General features: G+C 50.9%; 1 protein-coding gene across 3 annotated transcripts in view; it reads right to left on the bottom strand.

The window, feature by feature from the left end:
- TLCD3B (TLC domain containing 3B) overlaps nucleotides 1–26,199 on the bottom strand; it is a 33,111-nt gene that overhangs the window by 4,412 nt on the left and 2,500 nt on the right. The window contains exons 2-5 of one of the 3 annotated variants that reach the window (XM_030925669.1): nucleotides 20,267–20,402; nucleotides 20,024–20,122; nucleotides 6,538–6,668; nucleotides 606–689 (exon numbers count right to left, since the gene is read on the bottom strand). In XM_030925669.1, coding sequence (XP_030781529.1) covers nucleotides 606–689; nucleotides 6,538–6,668; nucleotides 20,024–20,116 — 308 coding nt within the window. In that variant the 5' untranslated portion in view covers nucleotides 20,117–20,122; nucleotides 20,267–20,402. Of the gene's footprint in view, nucleotides 1–605; nucleotides 690–1,580; nucleotides 2,466–6,537; nucleotides 6,669–7,337; nucleotides 7,821–20,023; nucleotides 20,123–20,266; nucleotides 20,403–26,199 lie in introns of those variants that run through there. The other 2 variants (XM_030925668.1, XM_010387477.2) reach the window with 2 other exon arrangements.

Below are 26,199 nucleotides of genomic sequence, written 5' to 3'. Positions count from 1 at the left end.
CAGGGCCCCTCTCCTCTCCGTCCTCCGCCTCCTGCCTGCACACCTCTGGGCCTTTTTGGCAAGCACCAGACACTGCAGCAGCTGCCTGGCCACATTTTGGCCTCTTCGCCCTCATCCCCTCCTGCACTGCCTGGCCGTGTGTGGCCTTGTGCGTGTCATCTTTCCCCTCTCCTCTCCCTCACGCATGGAGTGGGTGCCGGATGCCTGGATTCTGGGAGGGCCTGATTCTGGGAGGGGTGAGCCCGGCATGAGGAGGGGGCACTCCATCTGGGAGCTGGAGGGAAATGGGATCTGCCTCCTGGGGCAGAAGGCAGGGAAGAGGTGGGGAACCCACGACAACACGGGAGACCTGGAGGCCAATTAGGAAGCGCTTTGAGGATCCTCTGTGATCCCCGCTCCTTCTCCCCCTGGTTCTGACCTTTAAGGAGAGGACGGGATAAATTTATCCCCAGGTGTTGAGTTGCAGCTATTGCAGTGAACTTGCTCGTCCAAGTTAAGGGCTTGGGGATCATGAACAGAGTTCCCTCCAAGATGTGGGGTCTTCCAGGGTTATGTGTACACACCAACCACTGGCACCTGGGCAAGGGGGTTCTTGCGGCACTTACTGGTCATCGATGATGTGCTTGCAGGAGGTGGAGACGATGTAGCCAGCAGTGGAGGCCATGATGGCCTGGACAGAGGACACCAGCCTAGGAGAGAGAGGGAGGCGTGCTAGAAGGGCAGAAGGGAAGAGGCGTGTGCCTTGATTTCTCCTCGTTGCTAGTCTAGCGACTGCGCTTTGCATTCAGCCACTTCTCGGACCAGTCCTTGCCCGCCTTCTCCCAAGGCTGGGCTGTCTGAAATGTGCCCCACCACAGGCACCTCACGGCTCTCTGGTCCATTCGGCTGCTGTTCCTCAGTCCACCCCACTCCTTGCCACCTTCTCCCTTCCCCACTTGTGGAAACTGAGTCTCCCTCTTCTCAGGGTGGCAGGGTGTCCGTCCTGAGGTGAGACCCCACTGAGAGTGAGCTGCTGGCCTGGACCTCTCCCCACGAGGGGAGCCTGGGCCAGTTCTTGCCCCATTCCCCTGCCCAGTCATGACGCAGGCCTCACTCTGGACCCTTTGTGACCCCGAGCTCCCCAGTCACTCTCCCACTGTCTCCTGACTGCCACTAGCCTCCACTCTGCACTCTGGCCCTGATCTAGGGGTATACAGTTGCACCATCCACTCCTCCATCCCTGGCCCCCAAACACTCGCCCTGAATGACACCTAGCTGTCTGCCCTGGCCTCGGTCCCCAATGTCTTATAGGAGTGTCTTCACTGCACGCCGGCCCTGTTTTGGAGGGTGGGAGGGTGTACCGGGAATAAGAGACAGGCAGGCTGAACACTAGTAGACCAGATGGCAGGGCTGGACGAGGTCTCCCAGGACAGTGAGCAAGGCAGGCAGTGAGAAGAGAGGAAGCCTGGGGGTAAAGCCCCCAACCCCCATAGGAACTCCCAATACCCACCCACTGAGGGTCCAGAGAAGTGCCAGGTCCCTTCCGTTCCCTGAGAAGCCCAAGAAGCAGAGAGGGGCTGAGGGGAAGGAAAGTGGTTTACCTGGCTGAGACAATGACCGCGTCGGCCTCCTCCCAGCGCAGCTGGGGCAGCCGCTGGAGCGTATTCTTGGAGAGGAGGAAGAGTCCGGGGAACACCACCCCCCCGGCCACCATCGGGGTCAGCATGGTGGCTGAGGACTTGGGCAGGGAGGCAGGCGGGCCGTGAAGGGTCAGGGAGGCTGAGCGGAAGGAGTTAGGGGTGGAGAAGGGACGCCAAGCCCGGGAAGGAGGGAGAAAACGATGGGAAGGGGCACAAAGGGGACAGGGCGGCGACAGGATGGGGCCAGAGAGTCCAATGAAACTGGGGAGTCAGGAGGGGGCCAGTTGGGCAGAGACGGTGGAGGGGAGGATGGGAGAAGGGGAGCAGGAGCAGGCCAGTGAGGGATGGGGAGAGGCAAGGAGGGGATGGCTTGGTGAGGGACAGAGAGGAAGAGGGGACAGGAGGAGGATGCAAATGGGGGAGGGGAGGGAGCCACCAGGCAGGTGGGGAGGGGAGGCTTACGTGAGAGGCTGGGAGGGCTCGAGGAGGCGGGGAGGGGGTGGGGGTGGGTCTGGGTGCCAGCCCCAAAGGAAGGAGGCAGGCAGGAGGGAGCGGAGGAGCAGGCAGGAGGGAGCGGAGGAGTAGCCGGGCAAGCGGTCAGCGGTCACCACCGCTCTCCCAGCTCCACTGCCTCCTCTCGCTGCTGCCCCGGTCCCCGCCACCCGGCACAGACACCGCACATGGCATCATAGAGACTCCGTGCCCAGCCCCCTGCCCCCTCGGTGGGGAGGGGGAGGGGGAGGGGAAGTGACCAGCTTGGGGAGGGCGGGGGAGGGGCAGGGAAATGATGGCACCGACCAGACACCGAGAAACCGGACCTGCAGCGGCGTCTCCCCATGCAGCTCTGAGCCACAGCCTCGGCTGCGACAGAGATGGGGGGAGCAGAGAAAGAGGGAGGAGGAGGCCCTTAAAGGAACAGCAGCTGCGGCGGCACAGGGGGCTGCTAGGGACAGGGGCCGGCTCTTCTCTTGGGGAGGAAGGGGGCTTAGGGCTCCTTAGCCAGCTGGGAGGGGGCCCTGAGCCCCTACAGGCGCCTGACGCTGTTTCCCATCAGCACTTTGCAAATGCCTGGCACCTCCTCCCTCGCCAAGCCATCCCTCTGTGGCCTGCCCCGGGTCCCAGCTTTGGGTGCCCACTCCAGCGAAAGACAGGCTTCCCCAGGAGAGGGAGCAGGAGCAAGTGGTGCTTTCTCAGAGGGAAGAGCTGAAGGAGGGGATGGGAGGAAAAATATCTCAACACAGTATCCTCAGACCCAGAGGCTCCCTCACCCTATGGCCGGGAAGGAAGCTGACATTGGCCAGAGGGGGCACCTGACTGTGCCGCAGGGCTGCCCATGTCCCGTCTGCTGCAGGAGCTCCGAGGGCGCTGTGCCTGTCCTTCCCACAGGGCCAGCAACGATCCTGAGGCTCCCTGAGGTCACCCAGTTCAGAAGTGGCAGAGCCCTCTCATTGCAGGTGTCGGAGGGGCAGGGAGTGGAAGAAGGGGGGAGTGGGGGGGGGGGGCGGGGGGGCCTCTGCCTCTCAGGAAGCCCCAGGGAGCCCTAGGATGCCCAGGCCCTATTCTTCAGACAGCCAGCCCCTCCTGACCGCCCCTAAATTCCTACCCCTCTCTTTTTCGTCAGTTTCCTTAATGCTCCTAGCTCCCCTTCCTCTGCAACTTCCACAAACAGCCTAGTTTCAGAGTAGGAAAGGACTGTGGGGTGGGCTGGTGCAAGCTCCTCACTGGCCCATAAGGAAAGTGAGGCCTGGGGACTGGGCCAGGGTCGCGCTGTGGGACCGGAGCCAGAGGCACTGCCTCCTTTGACTTCTGCCCTCCCATCCTGATCCCAACTGTCTTGTGGACTTCGGCATGACAAGGGCCTGTTATGCAAACTCCTTTGGTCTCCAAGCTCAATAATCAACCCTGTGGTTTGCCTTTCTCTGCCAGAGCCCACTCCTCGCCTCCCCAAAAGAAAGGCCGGGGACAAGGATTTGCTGTTTTGTGCTGTCCTCTAGCGGCGATCTGTAGGAAAGCACCCAGGAAGTCTCGGGCCGATTTAGAGCCGGTTTTAGAGACAATAGCGGACCTAGCTCCCGCAGCCCTCAGCCCTTCACTGGACGGGGAAAGGGGATCCAGCTCCCTGAGTTTTTACTACATGCTGGGCATAGTACCAGGTGATTTCTACTGATTCTTATTTGGTATCCCTGTTTTATAGAAGAAACAGGTTTAGAAATCTTGTGGGTTTTATTTTGTTTTGTTTTGTTTTTTTGAGATACTGTCTCATTCTGTCCCCCAGGCTGGAGCACAGTGGCACGATCATGGCTCCCTGCAACCTCAACCTCCCCAGGCTCAAATGATCCTCATGCCTCAGCCTCCCGAGTAGCTGGGACTACAAGCGCACACCACCATGCCCAGGTAATTTTTGTATTTTTTGTAGAGATGAAGTTCCGCCATGTTGGCCAGGCTGGTCTCAAACTCCTGGGCTCAAGCAATCCACCCACCTCTGCCTCCCAACATGCTGATATTACAGGTGGGAGCCACCACGCCCAGAGGAAAGCTGGGTTTCAAACCCATGGTTGCGGCCGGGCGCGGTGTCTCACGCCTGTAATCCCAGCACTTTGGGAGGCCAAGGCTGAGGGACCATGAGATCAGGAGATGGAGACCATCCTGGCTAACACAGTGAAACCACATCTCTTCTAAAAATACAAAAAATTAGTCGGGCGTGGTGGCAGGCGCCTGTAGTCCCAGCCACTTGGGAGGCTGAGGCAGGAGAATTGCTTGAACCCAGGAGGCGGAGGTTGCAGTGAGCTGAGATCGCGCCATTGCACTCCAGCCTGGGTGACAGAGCTAGACTCCATCTCAAAAGAAAACAAAAAACAAAAAAATCATAGTTGCATAACCCCAAAGCCACACATGAGCAAAACTGCAGAAAGGACTGGGGTTGAGGAGGCTGGGTGATGGGCAGCCACCGTCACTACACGAGATTGGGGACCACAAGGCTGGTCACGGAACTGTGGTTTCACTTCGGATGAGTAGAGACAGGCTTTTTTTGTCTGCCAGGGAATCCATGTAGACACCCTAGTAAAATCTGTGTTCCGTGGACCCCCTCCCGCTCCTATGGTTTGCTGATAGTGCGCTTTTATGGTAAACTTTGTCACACAGGTCATAGATCTGCAGCCCAAGGGCCCAACCCAGCCCACAGACATGTTTTGTTTGGCCAGTATGCAGTTGTCAGTATAGTAGTTCTTACATAAGTTCTTTGTTACTTATCAATATTCAAGAATTGGGAGAGGCTGAGCGTGGTGGCTCACGCCTATAATCCTAGCACTTTGGGAGGCCCAGGTGGGCAGATCACCTGAGATCAGGAGTTTGAGACCAGCCTGGCCAACATGGTGAAACCCCGTCTCAACTAAAAATACAAAAATTAGCCGGATGTAGTGGTGCACACCTGTAATACCAGCTACTCGGGAGGCTGAAGCAGGAATGTTGCTTGAACTTGGGAGGTGGAGGTTACAGTGAGCCATGAGAGAGCCACTGAACTCCAGCCTGGGCAACAGAGTGAGATTCTGTCTCAAAAAATAAAAAGAAAAAGAATTGGGAGGGAGCCCACTACAATGACATGCACCTGTAGTCTCAGCTACTCAGGAGGCCGAGGCAGGAGGATCACTTGAGCCCAGGAGTTCAAGACCAGCCTGGGCAACATGGAGAAACCCCCATCTCTACTAAAAGTACAAAAATCAGCCAGGCGTGGTGGTGCACATCTGTAGTCCCAGCAACTTGGGAGTCAGCCTGATTCTCAGGGTGAATCACTTGTCAGGGAGGTCAAGGCTGCAGTGAGTCATGGTGGTGTCACTGCACTTCAGCCTGGGTGACAGAGTGAGACCCTGTCTCAAAACAAAAGAAGAGGCCGGGTACAGTGGCTCATGACTGTTATCCCAGCACTTCGGAGGCTGAGAAGGGAGGATCCTGTGAGCCCAGGAGTTCAAGACCAGCTTGGGCAACATAGTGAGACCCTGTTTCTACCAAAAAAAAAAAAAAATTAGCCAGGTGTGGTGGTGCATTTCCTATAGTCCCAGCTATGGCAGGAGGATTGGTTGAGCCTGGAAGTTCAAGGCTGCAGTGAGCCATGATGGTGCCACTGCACTCCAGCCTAGGCAACAGAGTAAGACCTGTCTCAACAACGACAAAGAATCATCACTGAAAACATTGGCCCATGTTCTAACCGTATAACTTTATCAGTGGCTGGAGCCGAGCAGCACAGGCCCTCAGCAGAGAAGGTAAGTCCTCCTGCCTACATCCTCCCCGCAGAGCCCACATCCCTCATATTATCTGCAGGAGTTTGCAGCCCCTGCTCTACAGGCATGGATTCACATGATCTTCATACAACATCTCCACGAAGGAGGAGAGTGGGGGTTATTATTAAGCCCATTTACCAGTGAGGGATCTGAAGTTCAGAGAAATTAAATGACTCACAAAAGACCCCACTGTTGGTGTCTTTTTTTTTTTTTTTTTTTTTTAAAGACAGAGTCTCACTCTGTCGCCTACGCTGGAGTACAGTGGCGTGATCTCAGCTCACTGCAACCTCCACCTCCCGAGTTAAAGTGATTCTCCTGTCTCAGCCTCCGGAGCAGCTGGGATTACAGGCATCTGCCACCATACCTGGCTAATTTTTGTATTTTTAGTTCAGACAGGGTTTCACCATGTTGGCCAGGCTGGTCTTGAACTGCTGACCTCAGGTGATCCACCTGCCTCATCCTCCCAAAGTGCTGGGATTACAGGTGTGAGCCACCGTGCCCAGCCTGCTGGTGTCTTTTGACTCCAAATCCCAGCTCCACCCAACACTCTGCTTCTGTTTTCACCATGAACTCATCCTGAAAGTAAGAGGTCAGTTCCACCAGCCGTGGCCCCAGGAAGGACACCCTCACCCTGGTCCTCTTACTTGGATGCTACCAGGACAGCCTCTTGTTTTTCCATCTGCAGGCTGGCGTGGTTCTGCAAGCCCCAGCGCAGGACAGTGAAGCACAACGGGAAGAAGACGCAACCCCCTGCGAATAGCAGGGCCATGCCTGCCTGCAGCCAAGAAGGCAGAAAAAGACGGCCATGAGAACACCTCAACACAACACCCTCAGACCCCCCGGCAGCCTTCTTCACCCCCAATGAGGCAAGGCCCAAGAGACCCATCAATCTGTGGCCATCCAAAGCCACCAGGCAAACCTCTTCTCTAAGCTCTTTTGCATCCTTATTACTCTTTTAATATTTGTCATCCGGGGCAATTTGACATCCTAATTATCCTAATTTTTTGTTTTACACACCCAATTTAGACAGTTTCTTTCTTTTCTTCTTCTTCTTTTTTTTTTTTTTTTTGAGACGCAGTCTTGCTCTTGTTACCCAGGTTGGAGTGTGGTGGAGTGATCCTGGGTCACTGCAACCTCCACCTCCCGGGTTCAAGCAATTCTCGTGTCTCAGCCTCCTGAGTAGCTGGGATTACAGGCGCCCGCCACCATGCCCGGCTAATATTTGTATTTTTAAGAGAGACAGGACTTTATCATGTTGGTCAGGATGATCTCGAATTCCTGACCTTAGGTGATCTGCCCGCCTTGGCCTCCCAAAGTGCTGGGATTACAGGCATGAGCCCCTGCACCCAGCCCCTCCTACTCTTAAACTCCACCCTTTTCCATCTTCTGCATGCCCTGCCCGCCGCCCACCTTATGTCACCTCTCCCTTCTCCCCAGGCCTCACCTCTAAGGGACAGGTTGGAAGACAGAAAGGAAGGTTGATGTTTCTCCTCAGCACCGAAAACTTTGAAAAAGGAAGGGAGGGGGTTGTCAAGATACTTGGAACTTTAAAATGACATTCCTTGAAAAAACAAAATAAAGCCAAAGCGATTGTTGTTCCATTAAAAAAGAAAACAAAAGAAATAACAGGCGCAAGGCTGAAACTACATATATTTACATAGATATCATTTTTGTTTAGAAAGACCTCCCCTCCCATCTACTCTGGGGAGCAGAGGTTTGGGGCAGGCACAGGCAGGATGAAGGGAATCAGGCCCTGTCATCCTGCCTTCATGAAGTGGCTTCCAAGGGACCTTCTTGGGATAAAAGGAAGGTGTCAAACTGCAAAGGCACGAGGCTACTCTGCGGAGGCAGTTGGGGAGGGCAGGAGTGTGCTCTCCCGTTGGTGGACTGGCTAGAAGATGCCATCCTCCCATTGGCCAGCCAATTGATACATGTGCCCTATCATTTGCTTCCTATGGGGGCTGGGGGGCAGTTCCAGCAAGCCTTGCCTAGAACTGGCCAGTTAGAATCCACTGGTGACTTGATGGACAGCTACTTTTCAGGGACGTGCTCAAAGAAGGAAAAGGAGGGAGGGGAAATCAGAGCAGCTGCACAGGCGGGAGTGGTGGCTCATGCCTGTAATCCCAGCACTTTGGGAGGCCGAGGCGGGTGGATCATCTGAGGTCAGGAGTTCAAGACCATGCTGGCCAACACGGGGAAACCCCGTCTCTAATAAAAATACAAAAATTAACCAGGCGTGATGGCGGGTACCTGTAATCACAGCTACTTGGGAGGCTGAGGCAGGAGAATCACTTGAATCCGGGAGGCAGAGGTTGCAGTGAGCCGAGATCTCCTCACTGCACTCCAGCCTGGGCGACAGAGAGAGACTGTTTCAAAAACAAACAAACAAACAAACAAACAAAAACACCAGCAGGTGCGGTGGCTCAGGCCTGAAATCCTAGCACTTTGGGAGGCCGAGGTGGGAGGATCACTTGAGGTCAGGAGTTCAAGACCAGCTTGGGCAATATAGTGGAACCCGTCTCTACAAAAAATAAGAATAATAGGCCAGGCGCGGTGGCTCATGCCTGTAATCCCAACACTTTGGGAGGCCGAGGCAGGCAGATCACGAAGTCAGGAGATCGAGACCATCCTGGCTAACACGGTGAAACCCCGTCTCTACTAAAAATACAAAAAATTAGCCGGGCATGGTGGCAGGCACCTGTAGTCCCAGCTACTGGGGAGGCTGAGGCAGGAGAATGGCATGAACCCGGGAGGCGGAGCTTGCAGTGAGCCAAGATCGCGCCACTGCACTCCAGCCTGGGGCGACAGAGCGAGACTGTGTCTCAAAAATAATAATAATAAAATAGTCCAGTGCAATGACACATACCTGTGGTCCCAGGTACTTGAAAGGATGAAGCGAAAGAATGGAAAGAATTGCTTGAGTGCAGGAGTTCAAGGCTGTAATGAGCTATGATCATACCACTGCACTCCATCCTGGGCAACAGAGCAAGACCCTGCCCCCCCCAAAAAAGCAGTCCTAAGTAGTTATTGTAGGCAGTGTAGGATAAAAGGTAAAGAAGGTCATTTCGGCCGGGCGCGGTGGGTCACGCCTGTAATCCCAGCACTTTGGGAGGCCAAGGTGGGTGGATCACGAGGTCAGGAGTTTAAGACTAACCTGACCAACATGGTGAAACCCCATCTCTACTAAAAATAGTGGTGCACACCTGTAATCCCAGCTACTCAGGAGGCTGAGGCAGGAGAACTGCTTGAATCCAGGAGGCGGAGGTTGCAGTGAGCCAAGATTGCAACACTGCACTCCAGTCTGAGCAACAGAGCGAGAGTCTGTCTCAAAAAAAAAAAAAAAAAAGAAGGCCATTTCTACCGTGGGAGTACATGGACTTCAAATTCAGAGTCCACAGATAATCAAAGAAACATTTCATTTCCCTATTGCTGAAATAAAGAAACAAATAAAGAAACATACTGTATGGCTCTGTTTACATCAAATTCAGAAAAGCAAAACACCTATCATGAAAAATCAGAACAGTGTTTAACTTGGGGAAGACATTGACTGGGAGGAGACCCCAGGGAACCTTCTGAAGTGTTGGAAATGCCCTTATATTGATCACCAGTGTATACATATGTAAAGTTCTTGAGGCATCCTCTTAAAATGTGTGCCCCTAAAGTGAAGCTGCAGTTTTTAAAATGCTAAATTTAGGCTCTTCCTTTCTCTGAATGATCGTGGGCAAAGCCTTTATGAGCCTCAATTTCTTCATCTGTGGGGTTGGGTTAATAATAGTGTCAGATCATTAAATGCTGCTTATACTACAGGTATAAGCATTGATCTACATTTTCAGTCTCTAAAAGAAAAAAAAAAAAGTCCAGTGTGGTGGTGCACACCTGTAGTACCAGCACTTTGGGAGGCCAAGGCAGGAGAATCACTTGAGGACAGGAGGCTGAGGCTGTAGTGAGCTTTCTTTGATCATGAGACTGCACTCCAGCCTTGGGCCACAGAGTGCAACTCCGTCTCTAAAAAAATTAATTAAAAATATCAAGTCATGGCCGGGCGCAGTGGCTCAAGCCTGTAATCCCAGCACTTTGGGAGGCTGAGACGGGTGGATCACGAGGTCAGGAGATCGAGACCATCCTGGCTAACACGGTGAAACCCCGTCTCTACTAAAAAATACAAAAAACTAGCCGGGCGAGGTGGCGGGCACCTGTAGTTCCAGCTACTCCGGAGGCTGAGGCAGGAGAATGGCCTAAACCTGGGAGGCGGAGCTTGCAGTGAGCTGAGATCCGGCCACTGCACTCCAGCCTGGGAGACAGAGCGAGACTCCGTCTCAAAAAAAAAAAAAAATCAAGTCATTTATCCAAAGCAACCTTGTGGGTCGGGATTATTACTGTACCTCTATTTTACAGATCAGAAAACAGAGGCACAGAGAGGTTTGGTACCTTGTCCAAGGTTAAACAGTCAGGAAGTGAATAAAAATGTTTAAATCATATTTTCTGAATTTATTTGTCTGTATAATGTTAAGCAGATATAGAAAACATAAACTCATTTTCCTAAGGAACTGAAAGGCTTTTTTTTTTTTTTTCCTGAGACAGAGTTTCGCTCTTGTTGCCCAGGCTAGAGTGCAATGGCATGATCTCGGCTCACCGCAACCTCCGCCTCCCAGGTTCAAGCGATTCTCCTGCCTCAGCCTCCCAAGTAGCTGGGATTACAGGCATGTGCCACCACACCCGGCTAATTTTGTATTTTTAGTAGAGACAGGGTTTCCCCATGTTGGTCAGGCTGGTCTCAAACTCCCGACCTCAGGTGATCCGCCTACCTCGGCCTCCCAAAGTGCTGGGATTATAGGCGTGAGCCACTGCGCCCGGCCGAAAGGCTTTTTTTAAAAAGGAGGGAAAAATCACCACTGAATACAATTTAGACATCCTCATTCATATTTTCAGAACTTATCCTTCTCCTCGTCCTCCTTCTTCCTCTTATTCTTTTTTTTTTTTTTTAGATGGAGGTTCACTCTTGTTATCCAGACTGGAGCGCAATGGCGCGATCTCAGCTCACCGCAACCTTTGCCTTCCAGGTTCAAGCGATTCTCCTGCCTTAGCCTCCTGAGTAGCTGGGATTACAGTCACGTGCCACCACGCCCGGCTAATTTTGTATTTTTAGTAGAGATGGGGTTTCTCCAGGTTGGTCAGGCTGTCTTGAACTCCTGACCTCAGGTGATCTGCCCACCTCGGCCTCCCAAAGTGCTGGGATTACAGGCGTGAGCCACTGCGCCAGGCTTCGTCCTCTTATTCTTTTGAGACAAGGTCTCACTCTGTTGTCCAGGCTGGAATGCAATGGTGTGATACTACCTCATTGCAGACTCAAACTTCTGGACTCAAGCAATCCTCCTCAGCCTCTGCCTCAGCCTCCAAAGCAGCTGGGACTACAGGTGTGCACACCACACTCAGTTAATTTTTGTATTAAAAAAAAATTAGCTATGTTCTATGGAAAGGAATCTTTTTACTTTCTATAGAGATGGGGTCTTGCTATGTTGCCCAGGCTGGTCTTGAACTCCTGACCTCAAGCAATCCCCCTGCCTTGGCCTCCTAAAGTGCTGGAATTACAGGCATGAGCCACCATGCTCAGCCAGTGTTTGCTTCTTTAGCTATTTTATTTTCTTCCCTCTGGATGGGCCTCTGAAAATTAAAACTTAAACCAAGAGCGGCTAGGCATGGTGGCTCATGACTGTGATCCCAGCACTTTGGGAGGCCAAGCAGGGGGTGGATCACCTGAGGTCAGGAGTTTGAGACCAGCCTGGCCAACATGGCGAAACCCCATCCCTACTAAAAATACAAAAATTAGCCAGGTGTGGTGGTGCGTATCTGTAATCCCAGTTACTCAGGAGGCTGAGGCAGGAGAATCGCTTGAAACCAGTAGGCGGAGGTTGCAGTGATCCGAGATGGTGCCAGTGCACTCCAGCCTGGGCAACAGAGTGAGACTTTCTCTCAAAAACAAAAACAAAAACAAAACACACAAACAAACAAACAAAAAACAATGAAAAGATCCTGAGCTGGGATCTGAAACCAGGCAGCCTGCCCTGCTATTTTCCCAGCTCCTGCATAGCTCATTGTAAGGACTAAATCGTGCCAATGCATAGAAGCTACAGTACTTTACGTGGTAGCCGGTAGCCAGCTACTGTCATTACAAGTCAGCTACTGTCATTCTCGGCACCCACCGCATGCCAGGCACCGGGCTGAAATACTTTATATACATGCTCCCATTTAATCATCTATGCCACCTTACAAATAACTTCCCCATTTTACTGCTGAGAAATCTGAGTCTGAGAAAAGTTGAATGACATGCTTCAGATTATACAGTACATGACAAACTCAGTCAATGTGACTGCTGCCTTCCAAGTCTGATGAAAAGGAGATGAAGAGAGGGGAAGGCGGGAGGGGAGGAGAGAAGATGGGAGAAGGAAAAAGGGGAAGAGAACAGATGAGAGGAGGAGAGGCAGAAGGAGTGAGGAGGAGCAGCACCGCCTCCGGGGTTATTTTCTTTTCCTTTTTTTTTTTTTTTTATTTGAGACAAGGTCTCACTCTGTTGCCCAGACTGGAGTACAGTGACACAATAACAGCTCACTGCAGCCTCCACCTCCTGGGCTCAAGTGATCCTTCCACCTCAGCCTCCTGAGTAGCTGGGACAACAGGCGTGCACCACCACACCTGGCTAATTTGGGGAGGTTTTTTTTCTCTAGAGATGGGGTCTTGCTATGTTGCCTAGGCTGGTCTTCAACTCCTGGGCTCAAGCGATCCTCCTGCTTCAGTCTCCCAAAGTGCTGAGATTACACGCGTGAGCCAGGGATGCGTGTGACCAGGGATGGTCATTTTCCTCTGCACCTGTGCTTACCCTGGACAAGAAAATGTGGAAGGGAGGAAAGTTTCCAGGCCATGAGCTGGTTAGAGTCAGGCCCGAGTCTCATTGGAATCTGGACTCTCTCCTACATTTCTTCCTTTCCTTGTAGATTTCTTCTTGTTTAGAGCAAAACAGTCCAAGGCTGCACAGGCTTGTCTGAGAGAGAAAATATGAGAGGAGAAAATTGTGGTTTTGAGCAATGGCTGTAAATTTTTTTTAAAATAGTGACCCACAAGAGATATCTTTTATTTTGTTTCTTTATGTATCTATGTATTTATTTGTTTATTTTTGAGACAGCATCTCGATCTGTTGCCCAGGCTGGAGTGCAGTGGCATGATCTTGGCTCACTGCAACCTCTGCCTCCCAGGTAAGTGATTATCCTACCTCAGCCTCCTGAGTAGCTGGGATTACAGGCACATGCCACCATGCCCGGCTAATTTCTGTATTCTTAGTAGAGACACCATATTGGCCAGGCTGGTCTGAACTCCTGACCTCAAGTGAGCCACTCGCCTCAGCCTCCCAAAGTGTTGGGATTACAGAGGTGAGCCACTGCACCCAGCCGAGATATCTTTTATTTTGTGACTGCAGTTCATGCACCCACGCATTGAATGGAAAACCTTTGCACAACACATTCTGACTCATTATATGCAGTGCCCTGTGGAATTTTCTAGATCATTTTTCCAGGAAATACTGATCATGACCCATTAAGCCAATTTCACTGCCCACTAGTGGCTAAACAAGCCAAGCGAGAAAAACCTTGGTTTGGAAAGCAGTGTTTCCCAACTTTTCTTTCATTATCGTTCCCCTGAGGAGTCCTTTTCAGACTTTTTTTTCTAATCGCTGCCTATCATGAAAGTTTAATAACACAGATATACTGTATGTCTATTCACGCATATCTTTTCCATATTAAAAAGAGGAAGCTTTTTTGTCCCCTTGGGGGCGATATTATCCCAGTTGAGATAATATCATTGTCCTAATGCTCATTTTCTGAGCCGCCTTTATTTATGTATTTATTCACTTATTTACTTATTTATTTTATTTGTTTATTTTTTTCAGATGGTGCTTTACTCTTTTGCACAGGCTGGTGTGCAGTGGCACGATCTTGGCTCACTGCAATCTCCGCCCCCCCAGGTTCAAGCGATTCTCCTGCCTCAGCCTCCCAAATAGCTGGGATTATAGGCGCCCGTCACCACACCCAGCTAATTTTTGTATTTTTAGTACAGACGGGGTTTCACCATGTTGACCAGGCTGGTCTCAAACTCCTGACCTCAAGCGATCCACCTGCTTTGGCCTCCCAAAGTGTTGGAATTACAGGCATGAACCACTGTGCCCAGCCTCTGACCCGCCTTTATACACACCAATCCTAACATCCGATGAGATAGGATTAGTCCCATTTTGCAGGTGATTAAGTGGAAGTTGAGAGATTATATTAATTATTGAAGATTGAAATGGCTGGCAATTAGACTGGGAATCCAGAAACTTACCAAGATCCTAACTCAGCCTCTAGCTTCTCCAAACCCTTGTTTCCCCATGTAAAAAACCCCTCAGTTATGGTCAGTTATGGGTGTTTTTGTTATTGTTGTTGTTGTTTTACTCTATTTGACCTAATAAGAGCAAACACTAGGCCAGGCACAGTGGCTCACGTCTGTAATCTCAACACTTTGGGAGGCTGAGGTAGGTGGATCATGAGGTCAGGAGTTTGAGACCAGCCTGACCAACATGGTGAAACCCTGTCCCTACTAAAAAATACAAAAAAAAAACCCAAAACAAAACAAAACTAGCCAGGCGAGGTGGCGGGCGCCTGTAGTCCCAGCTACTCGGGAGGCTGAGGCAGGAGAATTGCTTGAAACTGAAAGGGGGAGGTTGCAGTGAGCCGAGATCAGGCCACTGCACTCCAGCCTGGTGACAGAGTAAAACTCTGTCTCCAAAAGAAAAAAAAAAAGCAAACATTTATAGAGCATTTACTAGATATCCGGCAGCAATCTAAGCCCTTCACATATATTAACTAATACAATCTCCACAATAATCTTCAGACAGACATACTGGGGTTTTTGTTTTGTTTTGATTTTTGAGACGGTTCTCTCATTTTGTCTCCCTTGATGGAGTACACTGGCATGATTAGCTCACTGTAACTCAAACTCCTGTGCTCAGGGGATCCTCCTGCCTCAGCCTCCCAAGTGGCTGGGACTACAGGCTCTCAGACTCATCACTGCCAGCTTATTTTTAAAATGTTTTCTACAGATGGGGGGGGTCTTGATTTGTTGCCTAGGTTGGTCTCGAACTCCTGGCCTCCAGCATTCTCCTACGTTGGCCTCCCAAAGTGCTGGGATTATAGGCACAAGTCACTGTGTCAGGTGAGACACACTCTCAGTCACTGTTCAGATGAGGAAATTGAGGCACAGAGAGGTTGTGTGACTTGCTCAAGGTCATGCAGGTAGAAAGTGGCACAAGTGGGGATTTGAACCAAGTCATGTGATTTTCAGAGCACCGGCCGTGGGTTTTTTTTTTTTTTTTTTCACCGTGTATAATTTTTTGAGATGGGGTTGTCACTCCGTTGTCCAGGCTGGAAAGCAGTGGCGCCATCTCAGCTCCCTGCAACCTCTGTTTGCCAGGCTCAAGCGATCCTCCTGCCTCAAACTCCTGAGTAGCTGGAACCACAGGCACACCACCATCATGCACGGCTAATTTTTTGTATTTTTGGTGGAGACAGGATTTCGCCATGTTGCTCATGCTGGTCTCAAACTCCTGAGCTCCAGCAATACACCCGATCTTCCCACCTCGGCCTCCCAGAGTGCTGGGATTACAGGTGTGAGCCACCATGGTTAGCATGACCTAACCATGTCCTTTTTTTTTTTTAAACTCTGTCTGCCAGGCTAAAGTGCAGTGGTGCAATCTTGGCTCACTGCAGCCTCCGCCTCCCAGGTTCAAGCAATTCTGCTGCCTCAGCCTCCCGAGTAGCTGGGATTACAGGTGTGCACCACCACACCTGGCTAATTATTGTATTTTTAGTGAAGACGGGGTTTCACCATTTTGGCCAGGGTGGTCTCGAACTCCTGACCTCAAGTGATCTGCCTGCCTCGCCTCCCAGAGTGCTGGGATTACAGGCATGAGCCACTGTGCTAAACTAACCATGTACTTTATTTTCTTTAATTTGAGACGAAGTTTTGCTCTTGTTGCCCAGGCTGGAGGGCAATAGTGCGATCTTGGCTCACTGCAACCTCCGCCTCCTGGGTTCAAGTGATTCTCCTGCCTCAGCCTTCCGAGTAGCTGGGATTACAGGTGCCTGCCACCACACACCTGGCTAATTGTTTGTATTTTTTTAGTAAAGACAGGGTTTCATCATGTTGCCCAGGCTCGTCTCAAACTCCTGACCTCAGGTGATCTGCGTGCCGTGGCCTCCCTAAGTGCTGGGATTACAGGAGAGAGCCACTGTGGCTACCATGTACTTCAAAAGGAAACTTTTTATCACTCTGGAAAATAGAAAACCAGTACCACCTGTGATAAACAGAAGGTAACAAAAAATACAAAAATGAAAACTCATTTTATAACATTCTAGCTAGATACTATCGGCAGCTGCTCATTCTGAACTGAAGGCTGGCTCTCTCCTTGTTAAAAAAAGAAAGATCAGGTCCGGCACAGTGGCTCATGTCTGTAATCCCAGCACTCTGGGAGGCCGAGGGGGGGCAGATAAACTAAGGTTAAGGGTTCGAGACCAGCCTGGCCAATATGGTGTAACCCCATCTCCACTAAAAATATAAAAATTAACCAGGCGTGGTGGCGTGTGCCTGTAGTCCCAGCTACTCAGGAGGTCGAGGCAGAAGAATCAGTTCAACCGAGGAGGTGGAGATTGCAGTGAGCCGAGATTGCACCATTGTACTCCAGCCTGGGCGACAAAGCAAGACTCCATCTCAAAAAAAAAAGAAGAACAAAAAGATAAGCATAGATAGGTTTTAAAGGGTTTCTGGCAGCGAATTGAGACTTTCTCCTGCAGTAATCAGAAGTGCTGAAAGGGAATTGGAAAGAGAAAGAGAGTAGCTTGTTCAGGGTGTGTGTGTGTGGTGTGTGTGTGTGTGGTGTGTGTGTGGTGGGGTGTGTAGGGGTGGTTCTATGGGGTGTGTGGTGTGTGTGGTGTGTTTGTGTGGTGTGTGGTGTGTGTGTGGTGGGGTGTGTGTGGGTGGTTGTATGGGGTGTGTGTGGTGTGTGGTGTGTTTGTGTAGTGTGTGGTGTGTGTGTGGTGGGGTGTGTGGGGGTGGGTGTATGGGGTGTGTGTGTGTGGTGTGTGGTGTGTTTGTGTGGTGTGTGGTGTTTGTGGTGGGGTGTGTGGGGGTGGGTGTATGGGGGGTGTGTGTCTGGTGTGTGGTGTGTTTGTGTGGTGTGTGGTGTGTGTGGTAGGGTGTGTGGGGGTGGGTGTATGGGGTATGTGTGTGGTGTTTGTGTGTGTGGTGTGTGTGTGGTGTGTGTGTGGTGTGTGTGTGATGGGGTGTGTGGGGGTGGGTGTATGGGGTGTGTGTGTGGTGTCTGTGTGTGTGGTGTGTGTGTGCTGTGTTTGTGTGGTGTGTGTGGTGTGTGATGTGTGTGTGCTGTGTGTGGTGTGTGTGTGGTGTATGTGTGGTGGGGTGTGTGTGGGTGGGTGTATGGTGTGTGTGTGGTGTTTGTGTGTGGTGCGTGTGGTGTGTGTGTGGTGTGCGTCGTGTGTGTGGTGTGTGTGGTGTGTGATGTGTGTGTGGTGTGTGGTGTGTGTGGTGTTTGTGTGGTGTGTGTGGTGTGTGTGTGGTGTGTGTGTTTGTGTGGTATGTATATGGTGTGTGTGTATTTATGTGTGTGGTGTGTGTATGGTGTGTGAGTGTTGATGTATGTGGTGTGTGTGTTTGTGTGAGATGTGTGTATGTATTTGTGTGTGGTGTGTGAGTGTTGGTGTGTGTGGTGTGTGTGTTTGTGTGGTATGTATATGGTGTGTGTGTATTTATGTGTGTGGTGTGTGTATGGTGTGTGAGTGTTGATGTATGTGGTGTGTGTGTTTGTGTGAGATGTGTGTATGTATTTGTGTGTGGTGTGTGAGTGTTGGTGTGTGTGGTGTGTGTGTTTGGTATGTGTATGGTGTGTGAGTGTTGGTGTGTGTGGTGTGTGTGGTGGTGTGTGTGGTATGTGTGTTTGTGTGAGGTGTGTATTTGTGTGGTGTGTGTGTTGCTGTGTGTGGTATGTGTGTTTGTATGAGGTATGTGTGTATTTGTGTGGTGTGTGTGTTGGTGTGTGTGGTGTGTGTGGTGTGTGGGGGTGGGTGTATGGGGTGTGTGTGTGGTGTGTGTGTGGTGTGTGGGGTGTGTGTGTGCTGTGTGTGGTGTGTCTGTGTGGTGTGTGTGTGGTGTGTGTGTGGTGTGTGTGTGGGGTGTGGGGTGTGTGTGGTGTGTGTGGTGGGGTGTGTGGGGGTGGGTGTATGGGGTGTGTGTGTGTGTGGTGTGTGTGGTGTGTGTGTGTGGTGTGTGTGTGGGGTGTGGGGTGTGTGTGTGCGTGGTGTGTGTGCATGGTGTGTGTGTGGTGTGTGTGGGGGTGGGTGTATGGGGTGTGTGTGTGTGGTGTGTGTGGTGTGTGTGTGGTGGGGTGTGTGGGGGTGGGTGTATGAGGTGTGTGTGTGGTGTGTTTGTGTGGTGTGTGTGGTGTGTGTGTGGTGTGTGCTGTGTGGCATGTGTGTGGTGGAGTGTGTGGGGGTGGGTGTATGGGGTGTATGTGTGGTGTTTGTGTGTGGTGTGTGGTGTGGTGTGTGGTGTGTGTGTGTGTGCGTAGTGTGTGTGTGGTGTGTGTGTGGTGGGGTGTGTGGGGGTGGGTGTATGGGATGTGTGTGTGATGTGTGTGTGTGTGTAGTGGTGTGTGTGTGGTGGTGTGTGTGTGGTGGGGTGTGTGGGGGTGGGTGTATGGGGTGTATGTGTGGTGTTTGTGTGTGGTGTGTGGTTTGTGTGTGGTATGTGGTGTGTTTGGTGTGTGTGGTGTGTAGTGTGTGGTGTGTGTGTGGCGTGTGTGTGGTGGAGTGTGTGGGGGTGGGTGTATGGGGTGATGTGTGGTGTTTGTGTGTGTGTGGTGTGTGTGTGGTGTGTGTGTATTTATGTGTGATGTGTTTGTGTGGTGTGTGTATGGTGTGTGAGTGTTGTGTGTGGTGTGTGTGTGTGAGCTGTGTGTGTATTTGTGTGTGGTGTGTGTGTGATGTGTGTGGTGTGTGTTGGTGTGTGGTGTGTGGGGGGGTGTGTGTTTATGTGGTGTATGTGTGGTGTGTGTGTATTTGTGTATGGTGTGTTTGTGTGGGATGTGTATGATGTGTGTGTTGGTGTGTGTGGTGTGTGTGTGTGGTGTGTGTGTATTTGTGTGTGGTATGTGTTTGTGTGGTGTGTGTATGGTGTGTTTGTGTGGTGTGTTTATGGTGTGTGAGTGTTGGTGTGTGGTGTGTTTGTGTGGTGTATGTATGGTGTGTGTGTTGGTGTGTGGTGTGTGTGTTTGTGTGAGGTGTGTATTTGTGTGTGTGGTGTATGTGTTTGTGTGGTGTGTGTATGGTATGTATGTGTTGGTGTGTGGTGTGTGTGTTTGTGTGTGTGGTGTGTGTGTGTGTGTGGTGTATGTGTTTGTGTGGTATGTGTATGGTGTGTGTGTGTTGGTGTGTGTGTGGTGCGTGTGTGTGGTGTGTGTGTTTGTGTGTGTGTTTTCTTGCTGCCATGCCACCTAAAATAAACCCAAGATGGGATGCACCCCACCCTCTGAACCCTTGGGTGGTCAATGGGTGTTCAGGACATCCCAGCCCAGTAAGGGAGACACACCAGCCTGTCCTGGCCTGGGTGTGCAGTCAGAAAGCACTGGGCCAGCCTGGGCAACACAGTGAGACCTCCTCTCTACAAAAAGTCAAAAAAATTAGCTGGGTGTAGTGCCGTGTGCCTGTAGTCCTAGCTACTTAGGAGGCTGAGGTGAGAGGATCGCTTGAGCTAGGGAGGTGGAGGCCACAGTGAGCCATGATCGCGCCACCGCACTCCAACCTGGGTGACAGAGGGAGACCCTGTCTCAAAAACAAAACAAAAACAAACAAAACAGAAAGCATTAGGCAGTCCACACGTGGAGCAGCAGTGCAGGGCAGGGGTATAGGAGGGCCCATCCAGGCCTCTGTGACTTTAGCCACCGTCTTTTCTTCCCCTAGCCTGTCTCCCCAGGCGAGTCTCACCCCCACGCAGTCCTCAGAGACCCACCACCCAATTTACCCTTGGCCTTGAGTTTACCGTTCTCTGTTCTTCCAGGCTCTGCTGCCCACAGGCTATTTCACTCATCCTCTCCACCGGGTTCCTTGCAGAGGTGTGCAGGTGTGATATCATCGAAGGCTGTGAATAAGTAAACAATAAGCGGCCAGAAGTAGCCTGTTTCCCACGTGATACCCAGGGAAGGGTCCGATTCCCCCCGCCTGGGCTCTGGGGTGAGTCCTGGCCAGGGTGCCAGACCATTTATTATTTAGTACTTTTACTTACCTGTCCCAGGTTAGGGACTGTCCCAGGCAATGCCAGTCCCACCCTCTATCTGCACACCAGAAAAAGCTGAGGGCACAGCAGGTGAGTTGCAGCCAGACAGCTAAGGGTCCAATCCCTTTCTTCTCACATCGACTGGCTGTTGAGACATTGGCCAAATTTCACAACCTCTCTGAGCCTCCACTGAGCACACACCAAGTCCCATTGCCAGGCCTAAGTCCTGCTTCTGCCAGTCACTAGCCTGGCGTTCTTGTGCAAGGGATTCAACCCCTCTGAGCCTTGGGCTCCTCATCTATGAAACAGCAGCATCTCTCATTAATCAAAACGAGATCTGTGTAAAGCACAGTTGCTATACACATATGTATTGTGATATTCATTAATAGTCATTAAAAATGTATGTATTTAGAGATGAGATCTCTCTCTGTCATCCAGGCTGGAGTACAGTGTCATGATCATGGCTCCCTGTAGCCTTGAACTCCTGGGTTCTACTGATCCTCCCTCTTCAGCCTCCTAAGTAGCTGGGATTGCAGGCGTGAGCACCAAGCCTGGCCTGTTGTATCATTTATCTCTCTGTCTGTCTATCCATCTATCCATCTGTCTATCCATCCATCTGTCTATCCATCTATCCATCTATCTATCTATCTATCGATTGATCAATCGATCTATCAATCAATCTATCTATCTATCAATCACAAGCTTGGCTCATTGCAACCTCCGCCCCCAGGGGTCAAGTAATCTTCCCACCTCAGCCTCCTGAGTAGCTGGGGCTACAGGCATGTGCCACCATGCCTGGCTAATTTTTGCTTTTTGGTTTTGGTTTTTTGTTTGTTTGTTTTTGAGACAGAGTCTTGCTCTGTCACCCAGGCTGGAGTCCAGTGGTAAAATCTCAGCTCACTGAAACCTCTGCCTCCCAGGTTCAAGCAATTCTCTTGCCTCAGCTTCGTGAGTATCTGGGATTGCAGATACGTGCCACCACGCTTGGCTAATTTGTGTATTTTTACTAGAGACAGGGTTTTACCATGTTGGCCAGGCTGGTCACAAACTCCTGACCTCAAGTGATCCACCTGCCTCGGCCTCCCTAAGTGCTGGGATTACAGGTGAGAGCCACCACACCCAGCCTAATTTTTGTATTTTTTATAGAGACTGGTTTTCACCATGTTGGCCAGGCTGGTCTCAAACTACTGACCTCAGGTGATCCACCCGCCTCGGCCTCCCCAAATGCAAGGATTACAGGTGTGAGCCACCATGCATGGCCTATAATTGTTGTTGTTGTTGTTGTTGTTGTTTTTTGAGACAGTGTCTCACTCTGTTGCCCAGGTTGGAGTGGAGTGGTGCAATCATAGCTCACTGTAGTCTCAAACTCTTGGGCTCGGGCCTGGCACGGTGGCTCACGCCTATAATCCCAGACCTTTGGGAGGCCAAGATGGGTGGATTACCTGAGGTCAGAAATTCAAGACCAGCCTGGTCAACATGGTGAAACCCCGTCTCTACTAAATATACAAAAATTAGCCAGGCGTGGTGGCAGGTGCCTGTAATCCCAGCTACTCAGGAGACAGAGGCAGGAGAATCGCTTGAACCCAGGAGGCAGAGGTTGCAGTGAGGTGAGATCGCAGGACTGCACTCCAGCCCGGGCAACAAGAGTGAAACTTTGTCTCCAAAAGAAAAGAAAAAAAAAAAAAAAAAAACCACCACCACCACCAACAAACAAACAAAAAAACTCCTGGGCTCAAGAGATTCTCCCACCTCAGCTTCCCAAGTAGTTGGGCCATAAATGCACACAAAAATTAGAAAACATGCCTGGCTAATTTTTCTTATTTTTTTGTAGAGATGGGGTTCACTATGTTTCTGAGGCTGGTGTCGAACTCCTGGGTTCAACCGATCCTTCCACATCAGCTTCCCAAAGTGCTGGGGGATTGTAGGCATGAACCACTGCACCTGGCTATATATTTTAATGAGCCTTTGTTCTATACCATGTACCTTGCATACATTTTCTCAAATAATCACAGGAAGCCCTGCCAGTCCCTGAGGGTCATCCCCACTTTCCACATGAAGACAACTGAGGCTCAGTGAGGTCAGAGGTCAGTTGACTTGGCCAGGGTTGCACAGATACACTGTGGCAGAACTAGAATTCAAATCCAGATCTTTCCTGGTTCTAAAGGCTTTTTTTTTTTTCTCGCCCAGGCTGGAGTTCAGTGACTCGATCTCAGCTCACTGCACCCTGTGCCCTCTACCTCCTGGGTTTGAGAGATTCTCCTGCCTCAGCCTCTCGAGTAGCTGAGATTATAGGCACGCACCACCATGCCCAGCTATTTTTTGTTTTTGTTTTTTTGTATTTTTAGTAGAGACAGGGTTTCACTATGTTAGCCAGGATTATCTTGATCTCCTCGCCTTGTGATCCACCTGCCTCGGCCTCCCAGTGCTGGGATTACAGGTGTGAGCCACCGCGCCTGGCCTTTGTGTTTTTTTTTTTTTTTGAGGCAGTCTCTCTCTGTCACCCAGGCTGGAGTGCAGTGGTGCGATCTCGGCTCACTGCAACCTTCGCCTTCTGGGTTCCAGCAATTCTCCTGTCTCAGCCTCCCAAGTAGCTGGGATTATAGGCACCCACCACTATGCCCAGCTAATTTTTGTATTTTTAGTAGAGATGGGGTTTTGCCATGCTGGCCAAGCTGATCTCAAACTCCTGACCTCAGGTGATCCACCTGCCTTGGCCTCCCAAAGTGCTGGGATTACAGGCGTGAGCCACCGCACCCGGCCTAAAGGTTTGTTTCATTTTGTTTCCAACCGGGCCATTATTATTTCCAACCTATAAAATGGAAGTAATTGTTTCTGCCACTCATGGCTCCTGTAAGGATTAAGTAAGATAAAGTCTATTGACACCAGCTCTAGCTCGGCACAGCTTCATTCCCCCAGAGTAATTACCTAAACACAAACCTTTCATTTTCATACTAAGGAGGCTGCTGAACCTCTTCTTAATCTCTGGGAGATGATATCATTGGATGTCCATTGGAGGCAGCTAAAATTATTAGATCAGAATCAGAACTGCCAGGCCCCTTCCCATGCTCAAGCCTGCTGAAGCTTCTTTCATCTTCTGGGATTCTCTGCATCTCTGGTCTCCCACCCACCCCACCATGATTGGAAGTATACAGTCCTGTCTGCCCTTTCCCAGGGGAAGTGCGGAACTACATATGATACTATCTGACCTCTCCAGCTTCCAACTTCAGGGAGAGGAGACTTTGTGGTTACCTGGCTATTGTGAAGTCAGTTTCTCTCTGCCCCCAGCAAATGGTGTGATGTGGATAGAAGTGGGGCCTTGGCACAGCCAGGCACCGTGGCTCACACCTGTAATCCCAGCACTTTGGGAGGCCGACATGGAAAAATCACGAGGTCAGGAGTTTGAGACTAGCCTGGCCAACATGGTGAAACCCTGTCTCTACTAAAAATACAAAAATTAGCTGGGCATGGTGGCATGTGTCTGTAATCACAGCTACACGGGAGGCTGATATAGGAGAATTACTCAACTCGGGAGGCGGAGGTTGCAGTGAGCTGAGATCGCGCCACTGCACTCTAGTGTGGGCAACAGAGCAAGACTCCATCTCAAAAAAAAAAGAAAGAAAGAAACGGGGCCTTGGCAAAGTGGGGTGTATACATCATCCCTTGTCTTGGCTTGCCTGGCAACACAGGCCTAGGGCACTGCCCATACTCTTGCATAATGTATGAGCCCATGGTAGGAACAAAACACCAGCACCAGCAGGTCTGGGCACTGCAGGCCACGGACGTGTCCAGGGGCCTCGCCAAGGCTGATGTCTCTCTGTTGGCAGAATATGCAGAATATGTGTTCCCGGAGGCCTTTTCTAGGGCTGAGGTGGGAACTGGCCTCATCTTGGTCCTCAGGATTCCGTCAGACAATAAGACAGCCCAAGGCCTGTTACAAGTATGAACAGTGGTTCACGCTTGTAATCCCAGCACTTCGGGAGGCTGAGGCAGGAGGATCGCCTGAGCCCAGGAGTTCAAGGACAGCCTGAGCAATATAGTGAGACCTCGTCTCTACAAAAATTTAAAAATTAGCTGGGTGTGGTAGCATGCACCTGTAGTCTCAGCTATTTGGGAGACTGAGGTAGAAGGATCCCTTGAGCCAGGAGGTTGAAGCTGTTGTGGTGAGCCATGATTGTGCCATTGCATTCCAGCCTGGGCCACCGAGTGAGACTCTGTCTCAAAAAAAAAAAAACCCAAAAAACAGAAGACAGCCTAAGAAGGCAGTCTTCTTTAGGATCAATAATAGTGACATTAAAGACAGCTAGATTTCTGTTTTCTGGGCTTGAAACGCCCTCTGAAACGCCAGGGGTAGCCAAGAGGGTGGCTGAGACCATCTCAATATGGTTGACAGTGGGAGGGAAGATTTGGGATCCAGGGACACAGCCCCTGGTGATTTCCGTGGCTGCCTCATGGTGTAGGAAACGCCGGGGGCAGCAGCTGTGGTGAGGTATGTTGGAGTGGAGAATGTGGACAAAAATAGGCATATGGTGACATTGTTTTTAGGGGAAAATGCCAGGATTCAGCCATCGTGTAGGAAGTCGGAGGCCTCCATGGAGGGGGTGCTTGTGTGAGCATGCATGTGTGGGTGTGTGCAAGTGTGTGTGTGTGTGTGTGATCTAAAAAGGTTAGGAATGAAATGGGGAGGGCTGAGTGCCTTGAAAGCCAAGGGAATTAGGACATGTGGAAATCAATGCTTCATTCGTGGATAGTGTTTGGTTTCAATTCATTCAGAGAATCAGTGCGTATCGGCTGAGCACAATGGCTCTGGCCTGTAATAACAGCAACTTGGGAGGCCAAGGTGGGAGGATCATTTGAGGCAGGAGTTGGGAGACCAGCCTAGTCAACATAGCGAGACCCCATGTCTACATTTTTAAAAGAAAAAAATAGGCCGGGCGCAGTGGCTCATGCCTGTAATCCCAGCACTTTGGGAGGCCAAGGCGGGCGGATCACCTAAGGTCGGGAGTTCGAGCAGCCTGACCAACTTGGAGAAACCCTGTCTCTACTAAAAATACAAAATTAGCTGGGCATGGTGGCACATGCCTGTAATCCCAGCTACTCCAGAGGCTGAGGCAGGCAGAAGAATTTCTTGAATCCGGGAGGCGGAGGTTGCAGTGAGCCGAGATCACACCATTGCACTCCAGCCTGGGCGACAAAAGCAAAGCTTCGTCTCAAAAAAAAAAGAAAAGAAAAAAGAAAGAGGCCGGGCGCGGTGGCTCACGCCTGTAATCCCAGCACTTTGGGAGGCCGAGGCGGGCGGATCACGAGGTCAGGAGATCAAGACCATCCTGGCTAACATGGTGAAACCCCGTCTCTACTAAAAATACAAAAAACTAGCTGGGCGTGGTGGCAGGCGCCTGTAGTCCCAGCTACTCGGAGGCTGAGGCGGGAGAATGGCGTGAACCCGGGAGGCGGAGCTTGCAGTGAGCCGAGATCGAGCCACTGCACTCCAGCCTGGGCGACACAGCAAGACTCCGTCTCAAAAAAAAAAAAAAGAAAAAGAAAAAAGAAGGAAAGAAGGAAAGAAAGGAAAGGAAGGAAAGGAAGGAAAGGAAGGAAAGGAAGGAAGGAAGGAAGGAAGGAAGGAAGGAAGGAAGGAAGGAAGGAAGGAAGGAAGGAAAGAAGGAAGGAAGAAAGAAAAGAATCAGTGAATATTCACCAAGGCTCCCAGGGCTAGACCAAGTACTAGAGCTCAGGATAAGGAGATGACTCAGACCAGGCCCCAGATACTTGCAGTCTAATTGTGGAGCCAGACACGGAAGTGAGGAATTCAAGTATCTTGTGAGAAGTGCTAGAACAACAGTATCTGTATGATGCTGTGGGAATTCAGAGCCCAAAGCAGCCACCTCTGCCTGAGGTTGGTAGGGAGACCGCACAGAGGCGAAACTGAGCACATGCTTGAGGCA

This window comes from Rhinopithecus roxellana, chromosome 20, assembly GCF_007565055.1.
Source record: "Rhinopithecus roxellana isolate Shanxi Qingling chromosome 20, ASM756505v1, whole genome shotgun sequence".
In the NCBI taxonomy this organism is placed as follows: domain Eukaryota; kingdom Metazoa; phylum Chordata; class Mammalia; order Primates; family Cercopithecidae; genus Rhinopithecus; species Rhinopithecus roxellana.
This window is presented reverse-complemented; position numbering and strand designations above follow the sequence as displayed.